Below are 19138 nucleotides of genomic sequence, written 5' to 3' on the forward strand. Positions count from 1 at the left end.
CCCCCCCCAGCTTTCATGGCCCCCACAGCAGCCCGCTGCTGCTCTGGGCTGGGGAAGGGCGCAGAGCCCGCGGGGAGCTGCTTTGGGGTCCCCCTGGGTGGTGCTGGGAGGGGATAGGGGTACTGAATGGGGCGCTGTCCTCGGTCTCTCTAACCCGGTCTTTTTGGCCGCAGCGGAGTGGGGCTGGCCCGGGCTCACTTCGAGAAGCAGCCCCCCTCCAACCTGAGGAAATCCAACTTCTTCCACTTCGTCCTGGCTCTGTACGACAGGCAGGGGCAGCCGGTGGAGATCGAGCGCACTGCCTTCGTGGGCTTCGTGGAGAAGGAGAAAGTAAGTGGCCCACGAGGCGTGGCTGCTCCCTCTGTCTCCTGCCCGGCCCTGGCCTCTCCGCTCCCCCTTGCTGCCCGCGCACGGAGCCCCCTGCACCGCCGGTGCGCCCCGGGGGCTCTGCTTTCCAGCCCCCCGCACACTGCCCCCCGTGGGGATGGGTCAGACTCGCTCCCCTGCCCGCTCCAGCAGCCCCCCTTTGGGGGTTTTGACAACTTCCAGCCCCCAGCTCGCCCCAAAGCGCCCGGGCCCGGGGAAGGGGCCTGTCCCCCCCACGCCGCGCTCCCGGTTTGCATTCGGGGCTCCGCCAAGCTCCCTGGCTGGGGGGTGGAGGGAAAGGGGAGATACACCCCGAGCTGGGCGCGCCGGAGTCTGCAAGCGGTGCGGGCGATCGGGGAGGTTTAACACTGGCTCTGTGTGTCTCCCTCCAACGCAGGAAGCCAACAGCGAAAAGACCAATAACGGGATCCATTACCGGCTGCAACTCCTCTACAGCAACGGTGAGCCGCTGCCCGGCCGCCCGCCCGGGGCCGACCCTACCCGCCCGCCCGGCCAGCGCGTCCCCTGCCCCGCCGCTTGCCAGTCCCGGGCCCGGCCCGCCTGGGAGGCTGGCGCTGGGTTTGGAGCAGGCCAGGCGGGGCCCTGCGGGAACAGACGGACCCACCGATGGCAAAGCGACACGAAATAACCTTCCCCTGCGCCCCGGCGCTCCACGCGCGTGGCCGGCGGGTTCAGACACACGCTGCCTTGCTCCCAAGCGGCGCCCCGCTGGGAATGGTTTTCTGGTGTAACATTTCCCTGCCCCCCTCCCAAAAAAGTGATTGAAGCCCCCCCACACACCCCGCAAAGCAAACAAGGCGCGTCTGAAGCTTTCCGTGGGGGGGGGGATTTTAGCACCGTCTCCCTTTCCCACGGACATCCCACGCGAGAAGGGGGAAGCACGTTTTGCCGGCGGGTGGATTTCTCTGGCCCCCCGTCTGTTTTGCGTGGGGCGCTTTGGAGGGAGTGGAAGGAGATCGCTTCGGGCTCCTTCCCCCTCGCGGCCAGGCAGGCTGCACCGGGCCGATGCCGCTCCGCTCCCCAAAGCCCCCACGGGTGCGCCGGGGAAATGCACCGACCTCCAGCAACTTGTTCACCCCCCCCCTTTTTTTTTTGTTTGAAGGGATAAGAACCGAGCAGGATTTCTACGTCCGCTTAATCGACTCCATGACCAAACAAGTAAGTGATGGGCGCCTGGATCAAGGCCCTTCCTTCCTTCATCATTATTCGTCCTACATCCCCCCCCATCGCAGCGTGCGCGGGGGGGAATTCCGGGGGCGCGTCCGTGGGGCTGGCCTGGCTGGTGCGGGGCAGAGCGGGGCTGCCAAGTTCCCGTTTCGGTGCGTGAGCCCAGCCCAGCTTGTTCTGCAGGGGGGTCGGGCCGGGGCACCCGCCGCAGCCCGGGGGAGTGAGACCCAACGTGGCGAGAGATCCCCTCGGAGCCTGGTACACCAAGCCCCCAAGGGAGGGTCTGGGGGCACCAGCCCCTGTCCCCGCGCTGGGCGCCCTCGCAGCCCGACTGCAGCGCCCCCAAACCAGCCCCCTTTAGCGGTCCCTCTGGCGAGTTACAGAGCTTTGCGACTTCCAGGGCTGTTAGCTGCAGCCGTCCTGCTCCGGGGACCAGCCGGCAGCTCTTCCCAGCTCCCCTCCTGAAACCCACCTCAGCCAGCGGCCCCTCTGTCACACCGAGCCCGCCAGGGACACGGGCAGGAACAAACAACGCGAGCGAAGCGATAAAACCGCCGCGCAGAGCCCTGGCCGGGGATGCAAGCAGCGGCTTCTCTCAATGCAAGGGTGGCTGGGAGGGGAACGCCTGGTCCCGAAAAGCGCCCCAGACCCTGGGTGTTGCATTGGTTAGGATCGAGCCGCTGCTCCTAAACTGGGGTTTAAAGGTGCAGAAACAGCCCTGCTTTGAGCTTCCTAATATCCAAGTGCCAGTGTAGATCCAGATTGAGTTCTGGCTCGGAAGAAACATTTATGAACAGAGACAGGATTAAAAAAAAAAATGGGACGTTTTTCCGTAGCTTTACAAATAAAGACGTAGAGCTCCACATTCCCTAAAGGGTTTTCGCTCCCAGGGTTTTTGCTTTAATTATGAGAATGAAAAGAAATAAGCAAACAAACATATAAGCACAAAACACCAGCCAGGCACCGTAGCAAATATTTATCCTTTGTTTATTTGCAATTACTTTGTTAGTTGTTTTAAAGGAACAGTGATTCAATCACGAGTGATTTTCACTGTGTAAACAGCCACTGAAAATATGCATGCAGGACAAGTCATTATTTTATGCATTTTACAGTCAAAGAGAACTGTAGTTTTAGTTATAGTACAACCAGCTTGAAAAATAAATGATTGAAACTAATTTTAAACATGGCATTTAGTTTCCAAAACAGAAATTAAGTGTGTATATACACACAAAAACACACAATTGTATTTGTGTATTTATATATATATAACCAGTATTTTTGTGTAATAATTTTTTTGGAAAAAACCCCCAGATATTTTTCCAAAATAATTAGCATTCTGAAGATTCTAGTATTCTATCCTGATAATTTTAAAGAGCATTTATATGTTATAATAAATTTCCATTTAAATACATTTAAACATCTTCCCCTCCCCTGGAATTTGCATCTTTTTAATTAGTTAGTGGACTTTTTCCAATTCTAATTCTATAGAAAAAAATTCTGTTTGTGTATTATTTACAAAAGCAAATTAAAATATTAAATGTCTTACACAGAAGAAAAAAATGTCAGTTCCTGTATGTTCAAAATGCTGTCATCTGCTGAGACGCTCTTCCTGTGGCTTGTAGTTTGGTTCTTTTTTGACACCAAAATATAAAGTTCCATGTGCTAAGTTTGTTTTAGAAAACTGTTTTTGATGCTCTCAAAACATCTTTTCCTGCCATTGAAGACTGTCTTTAAAAAAAAAAAAAAAAGAGGAAACTTGGAGTAATTATAATATACAATTCAACCATGCATCTGATCTGTGTTAAATATACACTTCTAAAACATAGACCAGAGACTGTATGAATTAAAACAGCAACAACATACCCTTTAACAACACAGCTTGGAAAGTATTTCCTGTGTCATTCATATTTTTCAGGCACAGATTGGTTAGTTCATGTTTAAAGTAACAAAATCTCTTCTGATACATCAGCTGTTTTTTTTTTTTGTAGTTGTTTTGGATCTCATGTATTGCATTATAGACCATACAAAAAGCATTATCGATAAATATAATCTTTAAACAGCTTTCATATCATTACAGAAATGCAAAGCTATTTTTCCCTCTGTATGCAACTGAGTTGAAAACAGATCTTTTAATTTATGTAGAGAAACGGATTCAAAATATTATTTTTTTAACAAAGGCATCTTGCATATGAGCAGTCCATCCTAAGGCACTGTTTGACCTCTTGCTCTCTCATTATTATCAAGTCATCAAGGGTCTTTTGGAGAGAGAGAGAGAGAGAGAGAGATACAGTTTATTTGTAAAACATAATAATGCAGATATAAAACACATTTACAATTAAGGGAAATTCTCTGTCTGCTTTTAATTAGTCTTCATGTATACATCTAGTGCAAAATACTTTATTTTATTTGGGAAAGCACAGTAGAGTTGATGAAGACGGTATTTAAAATAACTATCTGAATTCGGACTAAGAAAACAGTGAAATAAAGGGTATTTGTAGGAGAAAACTAATTGGCTTTCCTATTAGGTATTTGTAGGGGGAAACTCATTTGCTTTCTTATTAGTTGCATGAAATACCTTTATGTAGACATATTTATCATTTTTAAACAAAACATCTGAATGATCATGTCATAATTGTGGCATGTCCTAATATTTATTTCTGAACAGTAAATATGCTTGTTTATTCTTTATTCCGAGTGCAATTGTTCAGAGGTTTGGTAGCTTTTATTGCAGTCAATAAAATACATATTAGACAGCAAAGTACAGCATATGACACAGATTTACCCAAATATGACTATATCATTTATATTTTAGCCACAGTGAATTATATAGGGGATTCTCAAGTAACTTTCAAAACATAAAACTGTAATTAAATATTACAAACTCTGTCTGAAATTTCTCCATTTTTAAATGAAAGTTAAATATATATTGTCAGCCTACTCAGAGGTGTAGTATTCTAATACAGGAAGCGCAGAACAAATTGGATAATGAAACGATTACTTTAAAATGAGGCTGTTGCAGGAGCATACATGTTTTAGCTGGCAACAGTCTTTTTGGTGCTCCTAGATGCGCGCACACACACACACACACAGTATTGTGAATGCCTGGACTGAAATTACAGCTACTCTGAGATTTCTGGTGACAACTTAAAAATCCCACAAAAGCAAAGCTTTGAGTGGGTTAGGTCCCCAGAATATATAGTAAAATTTCCTCAGATTTTTGTCAGATTTTATATAATTGATCTGATTAATGTACATTCCTGATGTCACAGCCGTAAATTGCAAATTTTATATAACTGTCAATTGCGAAGGAGTTTTACGTTCAGGAAATCAAAACCATGATCTCTCTCGATAGAACACATTTCTCATAATTTTAGCAAAAGCTTTACATGAATGGTTATTTTGTATTATAATAGCATTTAGACACCACCTACTGAAATAGGGCCCCATTAGGGTAGGTGCTGTAAGACCCACAGAATAACAGAGAGTCTGGTCCCGTAGGGGTGTGTCTACACTCCAGCTGGGAGCGAGATGGCCAGCATGGCTAGCAGGGCTCGAGCCAGCACACACCAAATAGCTGTGTGGACACGGTGGCTCAGGCAGCAGCTTGGTTTCTCAAGCCCGCCCAGTCCCCTGGGTCTAACCTCGGCTGACTAGCCCAAGGCTCTGCCGCAGATGCAATGTCCACACTGCTAATTTTAGTGTGTTTTAGTGCAAGTCCTGCTAGCATGAGACTGTCTCCCTGCGCTGGGGGGGCTTGCTCCCAGCTGGAGTGCAGACATACCAGAGTTCATGGTCTAAACAGGTCAGGCCACGCTAGTATTTCTTGCGTGGCTGAATGTTCAACTAACCCACAAACGGACAAAGCTCTATCATGTCACAGTTCGTGGGGTGTGGATGTATTCTCTGTCATCCGTGATATTCTAGGGGACATAGGACTGGACCCTGCTAGCATTGAATTCATTGAGAATTTCGACATTGACTGCAATGTGAGGTGGATCTGGCCCATTGTGCATGTGTCCACGCCAAAATCGGAACCTGCTGTCTTGCACATCTCAAACTGGAGTGGCTCCCAGGACAGTTTTATATAGGCAAGGAATGTAGAATTGGGCTCAAAATGTGTAGTATCATGCTATTCCCAGGCTAATGCGTGGCCTTTGGTGGTTTCACCAAAGAAGTGGCGGTATGACATGCTAATTTCAACCCTTTGAGGTGACTGCGACGTTTATAAAATGCATCAATCATTTCTAAATTGTAACTACTAGATACAAATAATTAATTATATGGGGAAATTATTTTTCTAAGGGTAAAAGCATTAAATGTTAATATTGTCTTAATTAAATGTTCTTTTATGTTATCTCAGCACCTCATTTGAACTCAGTATCGCATTCCTACTGCCTTCAGAGCCCTGTAGGATCCCAAACTGGATAGCTTTTGCTTTCAGTAAACCAGCAGCTCCTACTGCAGTAGGTCTGCTGCTAACAATGAGGCATTTTGAATTTGTCTGCGATATGTGAAATGTCTCCACGCCAATCAAACTGGCGCTTTCAGACAAGGTTGGGGATCTAGATATGTAAATGCCCCCAGTCTTTCAATTGAGTGTTCATAAAGTTTTAATATTTCACTATTAGGAAATAGGTAGGAAAATAAATAGTAAATACTTTACCGATCCCCTTCTCTTTTTTCATCCAGTCATGTACATAGAGATCTGGTGAACAGAACTAAGGCTAAGGCGTCCTAGTATTTCAAGTCATGTGTGATACCTCTAGTCCACTATCCAGAGTCCTACCGAGTCAAAACCCTTCATTCAGCCTTATACACTTTGTTCATGGTTTGATTTTTTTCAGTACTTTAAACTCAAGTTGCAAGTGCATTTTTCTGTTGATTGCCCTATTGCATCTTGCTGTGCAGGCAGATATTTGATCAGCTCTCCAGTCAGTGCCTAGCCTGACTCTTCATTGGCAGCCACGTATTTGTGTAAAGGAAATGTTATCAATAAGTTCAGAAAAGACTCAGTAGAATATCAGATATTCAGCAGAAACATGAAACAAAACAAAGCCAGGGAAAGTTTACATTGTGCCAGATTTTAGCAGCTTTCTTGTTCCTTTGGTAACATGTCAAAAGCGCAGGTGATTTTAATTTTCTTGTACAGAGAGGAATGAAGAAGTTTGGAATTTGCATGCATGATCAGGACCTGTGTTTGGGAAAATGTAAACTCATCACAGTGGAAAATGTGTTGTTTGGAGTCTGGGGGTGAAAACAAAGCTGAGGATTTTGGAGAGACTGCTCAAGCCAGATGGCCTAGTGCATTCCCAGTCTGGCAGCCCAACTGCTGCCTCCTGTGTAATATATAGCCATTTGTTCTGGGATATTTACGCTAGAGCTGTTTCCATGTGAATGTTTGAAAAGCATTAAAAATGAACATATTAGGAGAGAGAAATTTATTTAATTCGTATGAATAAGTTACTAAGCTGGTTGGCGTATCAGAGCCGTAGAGAGATTGGACAAAATAATTAGATATTAGTGAATTCTATTTAGAGCTTTATAGAAAGAATTAAAGCCACTCTCTTTGATACCCAATGCTGCATTACTGATGCAGGCTAAATCCCTATTGGAATCATTGGGAATTTTGCCTGGGTAAGGAGTGCAGGATTAGGTCATTAATGGTTAATCAATCATTCCAAGTCAAAATAATGCATTGCCCTGTTATAGCTGACAGCATTTTATATATAGGTGATATAGCTATAACTCTTTCTGGGTGAAGTCCTGGCCCCACTGAACTCAATTGCAAAACTGCCATTGATTTAAATGGGGTCAGGATTTTATCCTCTCTATATGTATATGCATGTTTATGCGTATCGTTTTATATATATCTCTGTCTATATCAGCAAAGATCCTTTTAGTCCCATCTTTCAGAAGCTTGTTTTTCGTTCTCCTTTATTTCCATTAATGAGATATTTTGTTTCGTGAAACATAAATGAAGCATTTAACGGTGCATGGTTTTCGGTGCATGTGCTCTCTCTCTTTTGTAAATCAAGGCTATGACATAACCAAATAATATACTCAACATGATCTCATTCCTCCAGGATTGTTTCTAATCCAGTTCTGAAAACAGGACTGCTTGACTGGTAAATTGGCACTGGGAGCCATATTTCGCCCTCAGTTATACTGGCATAAATCTGGATTATCCTGGAGTAGCAGAGGGCAGAATCTAGCTCTGTATCTTTCCAGTTTATACACCAGTTATTTCATGGCTTGATCCGGCAGTCTTTACTCAGGCAAAAACTCCCATTGATTTAGCTGAGGATTAGACCCCTAATTTGATAGTTCCCTTTTTCATGGACTCGGTGTCACTGAAAAAGTGAAGTCCCGGAATGACTGTAGTGTGCCCAGTTTAGTCATTTTCATATTCTGGAAACAAATGTTTTACAGCTGATACTTTTTCATATTCTGTTTCATTTCACTGGAAATCAGTATCGGCACTATTATATTAGGGGCCAATCTTGCAAACTCTTTTTTATGAGTAGGTCTTACTCAGTGGACTTCTTGCCTGATGATTACTTACAGGCGTAAGGTTTTACAAAACAGAAGGTGAATTTTAAGGCAAACATTTAACATAAAGTCACGCAGAAGGAAGAAGAACCCCTTCTAAAGTGTCTTCCCACTGTAGGAAATAAATTGTGTTTAAACTACAGTAGAAGTAAACAAAAAGGAAAAACAAAATATATAATTGTGTATTTCCTTTGGCTTTCTGTTGCCATGTGATTCTGATGTGTATTTGCAAACTTATTTTTAGCCCCACACTCGCCCCACCCTACCCCACCCCCTGCCCCTGTGATCTAACTTTGTACACCGTAACTTTCACTTTAACTCTTTGTTTAATGCGATAGCTGTTTGGCATGATTACGACTGGGCCAGAGCTCTGCTGAATCCTGGTACGATGACCCAATCCAAAGCTCAGACTTCACAAATTAATATTCAGATATGTTGGAAAAGGAAGATCGTTTTGGTGAAAGAATGCCTTTATTTAATTGAACAGTGACATTTTTCACAGCAGCACCATTTTAGCCTCTTCCTGTAAAATAATCTGTGCTTGTGGCAGCTGTAAAGATCTGAAACTTTAGCAGTTCCTGTTTCCTTTCCAAAACAAATTGTAGAAATCATTTTTTATAACAGCACAGTTTGAGAGCGAATAGAATAACGAGAAAGCCAATATCAGCTGATCATTTTATTTTGTCGGGCGGCTGAATGTGTGCTTCATGTAAATGAACGGTTGTGTTCACACACCCTTTTGCATAAAAGAAATTGGGAACTATAGTATGGGAGGGTGAGTTTGGGGCAGCCTGCTAGGAAAATAACTTTCTGATCAAGCAAGGAGAAGACTGAGCTCTAGAGATGTGTATACGTTATTTTGGGAAGTTACAATATGTATAGATTCAGTAACAATAGTCAAGTGCAAACAAAGCAAAAACCGAACCTTTAATGTACTGGAAGGCTAAAGAACGTCATGCACCCAGGCAGAGGATCACTGACGATAAACATAACAGACAAGGTGATTAGGTACCATATTGTTGACTCTGTGTGTTCATTATTGCTGTTTAGTTGGGTTATTTAAGTGGGTACCTGGAGGTTAAGTAAACATAGCGGCAGGAAGAAAGAAGGGAGACGGAGAAAAGGAAAAGAGGAAATTAAATTGACTTGTTCTCATTTGTAGTTTCTGGCAGACCTAATCCTGCTCCCATTGACTTCAGTGGGCACAAGCTCGGCTCATATTAGGTGAACCATATTTTAAAATAGCAGGGCTTAAACATAATGGGTCAAATCCTGCATAGTGGGTCAAATCCTTATTCAGGCAAAATTCTCACTGGGTCATATTGTGCCAAGGATTATTACACAGAACGTAGTGGAGAACTCGGCATGATAAAGAATGGCATGACCATTGATTTCAGCTGGCATTTTGCCCAGCTAAGGGTGTCAGGAGTGGTCTGGTGTTTCTCCAGTCAGTGACTTGATTTGGGGGTAACTTTTTCTTTATCCTAGGTTAGCAGCCAAATTCCGCACGGAACCCCTCCACAGATTGTCTGGCTCATTTGTTTGTTTCCCTTTTGCTCTCCAGATTCCCATTTGACACATAAAATAAAAATAGAGCTCTTCTGTTGCCCAGTGGGTGCAGGCTCTCACCACAAGTTTTCATTATAATTGGTTCATGGAAATTACTTTTTAAAAAGCCCTCTTGGTTTGACTGGCGGCATAATCCACCTGCCCAGTTGACTGAGCTCCACCATGTCTGGGTTCGCTCCATTGCATGTGGCAATCCAGCTCTTCCAGTGTGTCTTTCAAGCCATTTACTGCTGTCCTGCAGGCTGATTGGAAACTAAGGGCCCAATCCTGCCAGGTGCTGAGTGACTCCTGTGGGGTGGGGCCTTGACCTCAGCGGGTGTTGAACTCTCTCAGCAGTCGGACTCGTGGGACCAGACTAAGGTGCCCAGTTCTGAATGGCAGCCTTGACTGGAGTGAGCTGGGATTGGAGACCTGGGATGAAATGCCCCACCCATTAGACTGACCCCCAATGGAGTGCTGGGAAATCCAGTACCTTATGTCTTTTGTTTTATCCTAACAGCAAAAACCTACTGGTGGTTGCTTTGGGGAGACACATACTAACATGGGAGTCATGCAGTGAAAATGCCCATGGATCCTGTGCAAGGATAATACTGACCAATCCCTGGTATTCTGTGTGGTATTGCACATGGTTAATATTACGTATTATTGCTTAAACCGGGTTTAAAAAATCAGCTCATGGTACCTAAGATTCATGACGCTGTATAGGAAAAACACTTATTGATTTCAGTGGGAGACACTTTTGAATGCAAACCAGTCTATCATCATCTCTTTTTACCATATATTAATTTGTTCCTTATTATTGTTTTCCATATTTCCATTTTAATTGTGTCTTGTAACATGAGAGACTTTTTTATTTACAATAACTAGTTTATTGCTGGTTTTAGGGACTTCATCATATTTAGCGTAGTTGTATTTTCTTTAAATGTGGTTTTACTGGATCAGAAGTATATGGGAACACGTTTTGTGCTAAGCAAACCTCGCCCCCCTCCAAGCATTAGATCGGAGGCCTTAGTAGCTGAATCAACTAGTGGTGTAGAGGTTCCCTTGGTTAGCGTATGTTATACCGCAATAATAACAGTAACGGTTACTGAGCAATGGGAAAACATTTCCTAAATCCTCCGGCAGGGTCACTGGGAACGGACTCCATGCTGTCCACCTCACAAAATTTCCTTCTAATGCTCCCCTCCATGGGATGGTGTTTACTGGCTTGTGGAGGAGGAGGAAGACACGAACCTTCAAAGCACCAAAGCCCTGGGATCTTACTGCCTTATGTGAATTGCAGTAGTGCTTATAGGCCACAGCAGACTTCACGGCCTCATGTGCTAGGCCCTGGACAAACACATCCAGTCGCTGCCCCGACGCGCTTGCATTCTAAATAGATGAGACAGACAAAATGGGGGAGGGCATAGGTCTCCTCACTCCCAGTGTAGTGCCCTACCCACTAGACAACACTGCCATGCCCAAGGAACTGTACTCCGAGCCCGTGACTCCTGGGCTGCTCTAAACTGGGCTGGGCCCTCCATTGTGTTCTCCAGCTCCCCTATGGCAAGGTGGCTTTGTGCTGCCATTGCCCGTCCCGGCTGCTCCTCATTTCCTTTCCCAGGGCAGAGGGCAGTGCCGACTGGAAATTAGTGCTGCTTCTTGCCCACTCGGGTGCCACAGAGCTTCAGCCCCACGGGTGACCAGACAGCAAATGTGAAAAATCGGGACGGGGGTTGGGGGGAGGTAATAGGAGCTTATATAAGAAAAAGACCCAAAAATCGGGACTGTCCCTATAAAATCAGGACATCTGGTCACCCTAGTCCCATGCAGCTGCCCTGGTATGTCTTCTCTTGGCTCCGGGGAAGGGGTTGTTGGGACTTGGTGACATTTCCCAAAGTGCCTAAGTGACTTAGGAGCGTAAATCCTATTAGAAGGGACGTGGGTGCTTTTGAAAACGTAACCTGGCACCTCTGTGCATTCTGGTTGACTCCCCTCCCAGGGGACTGGTGCCCGGGGCATTGCTGGCAATGTGCGGGGCTGTACTGTGGCAGGGTGACATTGTGGTATGGGACTGACCTAGTTTAAATGTTTTCTAGGGCAAAACAATAGCGATAGATCATCCTTTCTTGCTACCCGCAGCAAATGCAGCTATGCTGCTGCTCTAGGCATACCTATCGCTGCTAAGCAGGTAGGAACACTTTCTAAATCAGCTGTGAGCAGCTTTATTCCCTTAGCCTGGCATGTAATGCCAGTCCATTTACAAGACACCCTTTAACCGAGTGCCATTTGGGTGTCTATTGCAGGGGCAGACCCTATTTTTGATGTGACTGTATAGTATTCCCAGTGTTTTTTGCAAATAATAAGGATTTTCCTCCTAACTCAGCTAAGATCATGTATCCATCCCTGTTTGTTTTATTCTCACCCACTTCCCAGTGGTCTTTGCATTCAGAGCGCCTGATTCTCATCTCATTTATACCCCTGTAAATCAACCGAGCACTGCGGGTGGGAGTGGAGAATCCATCAGACCCTAACTTTTCTGGTAGCTAGTAGGAAAGTGCACAGGCGGTACAACAGACTTGCTTTTGGAATTAAAAATACATGAGCTGTTTTTTTGATTAAAAAAAAAAATAGGCCCCGAAAAATGCTAAGCCCTTCTGGGTTTTAATGCTATTAGGTCTATATTTTATTCTGAATTGAAAGGAAAATTGTGGTTGTCTTGACTACTAAAAAAGTCCGTCCTACACACTGCTCTGAAGATGTGCATAATGTATTGGTTGAAATGGGAGAGGAAAGAAACTAACTCTAGTCAACTACAAATCTTGAAAGCAGTCTTTACGGTGACGCAGTCTGTTTAAGCATGCCATCCAGCCCGCAACAATAGTTAAGCATTCAGTTATTGTGATGCATTTTATTTTCTCCAAACTCAGTTTGGCGTGAAGCTAAAAATGTATTTTGTTTCTAGGCGATAGTGTACGAAGGCCAAGACAAGAACCCAGAAATGTGCAGAGTTCTTCTCACACATGAAATAATGTGCAGGTAAGAAAGACCCTGTTTCCAGTTAATTAGCAAGGAGAAGATGAATTTGTCTCTCAAAATCTAGGTTGGACCTCGAGCTATTTTAGGACTTAAATGTATCTTTCTTGCATTAAACAATCCCAAAATAACAGAGTTCTGCTCATGTAATTAGCAGCGAAGTCTCAGTCATCATACCCGTTTTCAATTATTTATAAAGGTTTGTCCTTAGCAGTCGGCTACTGGTTTGCATTTAGACACCTTAGCATTAATGGGCCCAGAATAGGTTTCCTCACCAAAAATAATAAAATCAACTGCAATCTTGCTATCTGTAATTATCTACCCTCACAACCATAGCTGTGCTAATAAAATGACAAACCAGGTGGCTTTAATTCAGCTGGGTTCAGACTTGAAATTTATAGCTCTCTCTTCTTCCACTTAACGCAAACCTTCCTTGCAGTTTGTCTTTACTGGGGCTTCTCTTGTCAGTATGGGTTACAGAGTTAGTTAGTCCCCTGTTCAACTAGCAACATCAAAACACGGGGGAGTTTTCTTGGTGATCTCCTAACTTACCCCAGTGCAGGTCTGCTCTCTTTTATAGGAAGTTCCCCCCCCCAGCATGCCTTTCTGGGGCTGGCCCTTTAAATTTGGCAGAGCCAAGCAGCTACTCTCCCTAAGGTGGCCATTTTAAAACTGGTGCCTACCCCTGTCTCTTTTCTAGCTGGTAAGAATGCTTAACTCCTGTTTTCTCTGTCTTATTGCTAAGGAGATCTTTCCACAGAGTCCTTAGAGCACGCTCATGACCCTGACTCTGCAATCCCAGGGAAGTTAGCTGGTGTTTTGCCTGCTTGAAGAGTGCAGGAGTTACCCAGTAAACAGTAGCAATGCCGAAAAGAATGAATTCTCCAGTGGGACACAGGGAATCTTGGCATGAGTTAGGAGCAGTCATTTGAAAGGGTGAAAAACGCATGCTTAGTACTTGCATGCGTGGTGGCCTTTAAAAATATTTACTAAACAGTAGCAGTTTGGCCCAAATCCTGGTGCCTGCTCCTGAGTGAATGAGCTTTGCCCCGACTTTCCCTGTGGATCGGTGAGTGCCTGGGCAAAGTCTCCAGGCGGATTCTCATCCACCAGAGCCTGCCTCTTGGGTGGGTTTGGCCCATTGATCTGCACCGTTGCTGAGCCGCTGGCTTCATCCTCAACCCCAGCTCTCTCGAGATGCAGTGTTCCCCCCCTGGCAGTACCACCTGGCACATGGGGTAAGTGGATTAGGCCCTTTGCATGGCCAGTCTTTGGCTGGGACCTGCAGCCCTTTTAGTAGGATTTGGCCCTTTAACTTGCAGCTCATTTTTTGCTAAAATGCACGTTTTCCAAGTACGTTTAGGTAATCCGTTGCAGCATGGAATGATTAGGCAAACGAAGGTCTGCAAGAGGTGCCTGGTGCTGCAGTTGGGATTTTGCTTTACTATGGAGTCCCAGCTCCTTCTCTGTTCACAGATGGAAGCAGAGTCATGTCAGTAGCTCAGGGATCCACCCTACAATACATGGGCCCTGTTTGTACTGCTTGCTGTCTGGAGACCCAACAATGAACTGTACATACTGAATAAGGCCCCTGAGCTGCACAAGCGTCCCTTTTCGCACATAAATAATCCTAGAACAACAATGGCACTGGTCACTTGACTGAAATGAAACACCCGCTGAAGGGTTTGGAGGGTCAGTGCCCATATTTGCTGCTGTTACTGGATAATGGGCTGATTAGTTCTTAAATTCCAGGCTCTTTGGCCAGGGGTTGTCTGCCTCTGTCTGTGTGTACACCTGATTAGGGCCTCTGGGTGGTACCACAATACAAATAATAACCATTCTACGTCGAGGACCTGACCATGCTGCTATTGAAGACAATAGCATGACTCCCCTTAACTTCCACTGGAGCAGAAGCAAATCCCCATTCTAAACCCGGTAGAGTGTGGCTTCATTTTCTGCAGAGCCAGTGCCAGCAGAAATCTCACTCAATGCTCTTTGAAAGACCCCAAGAACTCTGTGTAGTGCGAAAGCTTGTCTCTTTCACCCACAGAAGTTGCTCCAGTAAAAGATACTCCCTCACCCACCTTGTCTCTCTTTGAAAGAGTAGGAATTATAGAGACTTTGATGCATTAATTTTCCTATATGTCCTTTTTTTAAAAATTGGAGAATATACACACGGCTAGATTTCAGCCAATGGACCAACACCTATCGACATCTAAGATTTACACTCATGTCAATATATTTTGACCGAGATAAAATGTATTCTATTATTGGAATGCTGAAAAATATGACATTCAAATGCAGTCTTCCCTTCTATGAATGCAGTTTATGCTAGTTCCTAAAATGCCTTGGCTCAAGCTCTTTATTATGATTGTCTTCCTTTACCCCAGTTGCTTTCTGTGTTTTATCAAAAACACAAAGTATGGGGTAGAAAAAAAATTCTCAGACCATTGCAGGCAAATGTTGCATGCCTGATAGGGAAAAACCAAATTCAAATTTCATACTGCAAATGTTAGAGATTACGATTTTCCTCTAGATTTGTAAGGGGTGCTGTTTGTTTACCAGGCTGCTTGACCCTATTACACAAATCTGTCATCTATTGTGTTGCTAACACTCCTTTAAATTGCAAATCTGATGCTCTTTAGGGGACTCCAGGAAAAAAACCATCTCTCTCCACACCATTCTATTTCTCTTGATTTCTTGCCTGTTGTAAGTGGAAGTTGGGATGTGCTGAATTTGCACCCGGGGTGCAAATACAGCCTCAATTATAAGCATAAAATTAGAGTCTGTTCCCCATTAATCAGCCCACCTAATTGCTATGCACTACCATTAGCCATATGGTGTGAAAGACAGCTTGCTCTCCCTAAGATGAAATTTCTTCATTTCAGACATGAAATAGTGCGGGCTCTGTATTTTAAAATAGCTTGTTTTAGATATTTAATTCCTAAACAACTTTCTGCAGTGCTTTCTATCAAGACTAACTGCACAATAAAACTTTGCATTTCTGTGACAAAAGCTGTTTATTTATAGTGTACTAAAACTATGGGGTGGATAAGACCAAGAATTCAAATGTACAGGAGAGACCCTTGACTATTGTAGAAAAAAGTGAGTGAGTTACATTTCGGGTGTTTGTTTATCTGTAGGGATTTCATTGTTCTTTGCAGATTACAAAATAAGGCTGGTCTTTTGGCTGCCATGTTAATGGTTGAGAAGAATTCATGGACTCAATGGAATTTATTATTGTTATAGGCAGCGCAGGTAGGGACACCGATAGTTAGAATTGCCTGACACTTTCCTTTGTAAAACGCTGTTTTCCGTTGCTTATAACTTTGGTAAAGTTGATTACCGTTCAGGCTGAAATTCTCTATGCATGGTGAATGGCTAAGGCTGTATTTTTGGGAAAGTTTAAGCCAGGGATCGGCAACGTTCGGCACACGGCTCGCCAAGGTAAGCACCCTGGCGGGCCGGGCCGGTTTATTTACCTGCTCACATGGCAGGTTCGGCCGATCGCGGTCCCCACTGGCCACGGTTCGCCGTCCCGGGCCAATGGGGGCGGCGGGAAGCGGCGCGGGCCAAGGGATGTGCTGACCGCGGCTTCCCGCCACCCCCATTGGCCCGGGACGGTGAACCGTGGCCAGTGGGGGCCGCGGTCGGCCGAACCTGCCGCGTCAGCAGGTAAATAAACTGGCCCGGCCCGCCAGGGTGCTTACCCTGGCGAGCCGCGTGCCGAACGTTGTCGACTCCTGGTTTAATGGCTTAATGGTTTAATGGCTCTGCCATTTCCAAGAATGAAGTTAGGGAAAATATGTTGTTTTGTCCATGTTAAAAAAATTACAACTGTTGTGCTGAGAAACTCCACCATCTCCATGCCGTGGAGCAGGGACTTGAAATTAGGCAGCACGGTTGCCTTGATGTCAGACAGCTGCCTTATGCCATCTCCATGAAAATCCACCCATATTTGGCTAAGTTATCAGCCTCTTGAAAAAATGCAGTTTGCACATGCTCAGTAGAGACTTGTTGAAGTTTGGCATCTAAATCTCGGAAGATGCCATCTGCACTGAGCATGCTCCAGCCCCTCACAGCTCCCCCACCACAGCCCGGCTGCAGCTCTGCTCCCATCCCCGGTCGCGGCCCCGGCCCAGACCCACCTCCAGGTGTGGCCCGAGCCTCTGCCCCCTTGCCTCTGTCTGTGTCCCCCATCCCTGAGCTGCAGCCCCATTCCTGGCCCCAGCTCCGGGATGGGTGAGGGGCATGGACAGGTTTGGGGACACTGCTCCAAAACAACTGAGCGTGCTTCTGCATGAGAATGCATGGGTTGAGTGGGACTTGGCCTGAAGTTGCTCCTCCTAGCTGCCAGGGGCATCCATGGTACTGAGTTCCAGGACTGAGAGAAGGGGGAGTGTCTGTCCTGTGCTCTCAGTAGAAAACCCACCCCCCACCTCACCAGAACCTGGAATCGAATCCATTATTCCTGAGTCTCAACGTTGTATTGCTGTGAATCCCACTGCCAAAGTGTCTGTCTCCATCTCCCTCTAGTGGCAAGTCTAATCTGAAGATAACAGCCTTCTACTGCTACTAGTTTTTCTGTTAGCTCAAGGGGTGGTGGACTGTGTTGTGGATCTAAGGATCCTCACCCTGCTGATGACCCATGTCAGGGTTTCACGTGAGACATTTTTGTTTTTAAATTTTTAAACTTTGTTTAAAAAAAAAAAAAAAGGAAAGGAAATCCATCCTGTGCCGTGAATGAGGCAGTTCACTCTGGCTAGAGCGGTGGTTGTGATTGGGCTGTATTGGGCTAACTAGAGAACATCGGCCTGCTCTACTGTTGTTAATTATTATTATCAATAAAAACCCATTGTTCTAGTGCAGTCCATGTACGCAGCGGTTTGCACACAAGGGATACGCCGTGTTCAGGGCTCCCTAGTGCTAAATCTAAGGGCTGGATTGCACGGGGGGTGATGTGGAGACGCCCACCTGACTCCAGAAGAGCCAATGAGCAGGATTGTGCTTTGGGAGCTCTTCTGCATGCAAGGGTAGTGCAGGAAGCACCCATCCTAACAGTGTAGCCTGCTGTTCCCTTCCCCCACCCCCCAGCCCTTTCCATGGGCAGGTGCAGAGTGGGGAAGGAGGCCAAGACCCTGCCTTCTCCCCATCCCCTTTAGGGACATGGGCGGCCCCTAGGAACCATAGAGGGACTAGCCCTTGTGCTCCCAAGTGCAGGGACTGTGATGCCAAGAGGCCCTTCCATGGCGTGTGCAAGGGGAGGAGGCTCCCTGTATGATGCTCCCGTCCCCTTCCAACCGCACAATGGCCAGTCACGGCCTGGCCCTAGACAAGGTGAACATCATCGATGATGTTGGCCAGCAGCTCAAGGGAGGGAGCATATAGGTGGTTGGTGTGAAGAAGGCAGGAAGGATTGCTGGAGGAAGGAGGCTATAAGGAGGGGAGAAATGGTACTTGGTGGATGGGAAGCAGGAGGGCTGATCTGGACGTGAAGAGAGCAGCATCTGTCTGATATAGAGAAGGAAGAGAAAGCAAAAGGAGCAAGACGAGCTAGATGAGAAGGGTACATTAGCACACTCCCTTTTTCCTGTATTCAGGTCAGATTTGGTTGGGAGCCTCTTAGGGGCTTCTTTTTTAATGCATTTTAAATCAGAGAGAGATGCAACCATCAGACTCTGGGTACCACTTCAGAACGGGCACTGGTGTTCTTGCACGGTGTTGAGTTTACACGTGCCCAGGTATGCCAGCACTACTGTGACGCATCGTGCAAGCTGCCTGGCCAGTGTCCCATATGGACCTCCTCGAGAGGTCAGCGGGGTGGAGAGTTGAACCTCCGTGCACAATGTTTCTTCTTGGTTCTTCATAAGAAAAGCGTGTTTTAAAAGTGACCCACAAGGGAGGAAAAAATTGGGATTGTGCCCTTTCCCCGCATTCATTATGATTATAAAGAAAAGTTTTTCTTTTCTTTTTTAAAAACAACAACAACCCTTTTGTACTTTTTAACTTTAGAAGCATCAAGAATGTCAAGTCTCACCTTCCCTGTTTTAACCAGAGGATTTCTTGGAGGACTCAGCTCCCAATACTCTTCTCTTTCTCGGTTCTCAGCTGAAGGGATGAGGGAGGTGGATATTTAGCACAGACAGCTGTCATCCCAAGTGTTAATTAGCTATTAACAAAACCCAGAGCGTTTGAATCAGACTGAATAAAAAAATCACTTCTCATGTCAGTTTATGAGGTTTCAAATTGAGGCTTTCTGTGATGTCTTAATTCTCCAGTTGTCCATAGAAAAACCGGGATAGACAATGCTTGAATTTCTAATATAAAAAACAAGTAGGGAAAAAAACTACTTAAAACCCAACATTTTGGCCCTTCCTTGTATTTCACTAAGCTGCAAGGAAAAGGGCACAGAGCCATTATTTTTCACCTTCACATAATACACAAGGGCTGC

The 19138-nt window shown here is 45.5% G+C and overlaps 1 protein-coding gene across 2 annotated transcripts in view; it reads left to right on the forward strand.

The window, feature by feature from the left end:
- The first annotated feature begins 172 nt into the window (after positions 1-172).
- EBF1 (EBF transcription factor 1) overlaps positions 173-19138 on the forward strand; it is a 317562-nt gene continuing 298596 nt past the window's right edge. The window contains exons 1-4 of one of the 2 annotated variants that reach the window (XM_034778464.1): positions 173-330; positions 764-827; positions 1490-1545; positions 12617-12690. In XM_034778464.1, the coding sequence (XP_034634355.1) occupies positions 1534-1545; positions 12617-12690 (86 nt within the window). In that variant the 5' untranslated portion in view covers positions 173-330; positions 764-827; positions 1490-1533. The remainder of the gene's footprint in view (positions 331-763; positions 828-1489; positions 1546-12616; positions 12691-19138) is intronic. The other variant, XM_034778463.1, reaches the window with a different exon arrangement.

The sequence above is a fragment of the Trachemys scripta genome, chromosome 8, assembly GCF_013100865.1.
Source record: "Trachemys scripta elegans isolate TJP31775 chromosome 8, CAS_Tse_1.0, whole genome shotgun sequence".
NCBI lineage: Eukaryota > Metazoa > Chordata > Testudines > Emydidae > Trachemys > Trachemys scripta.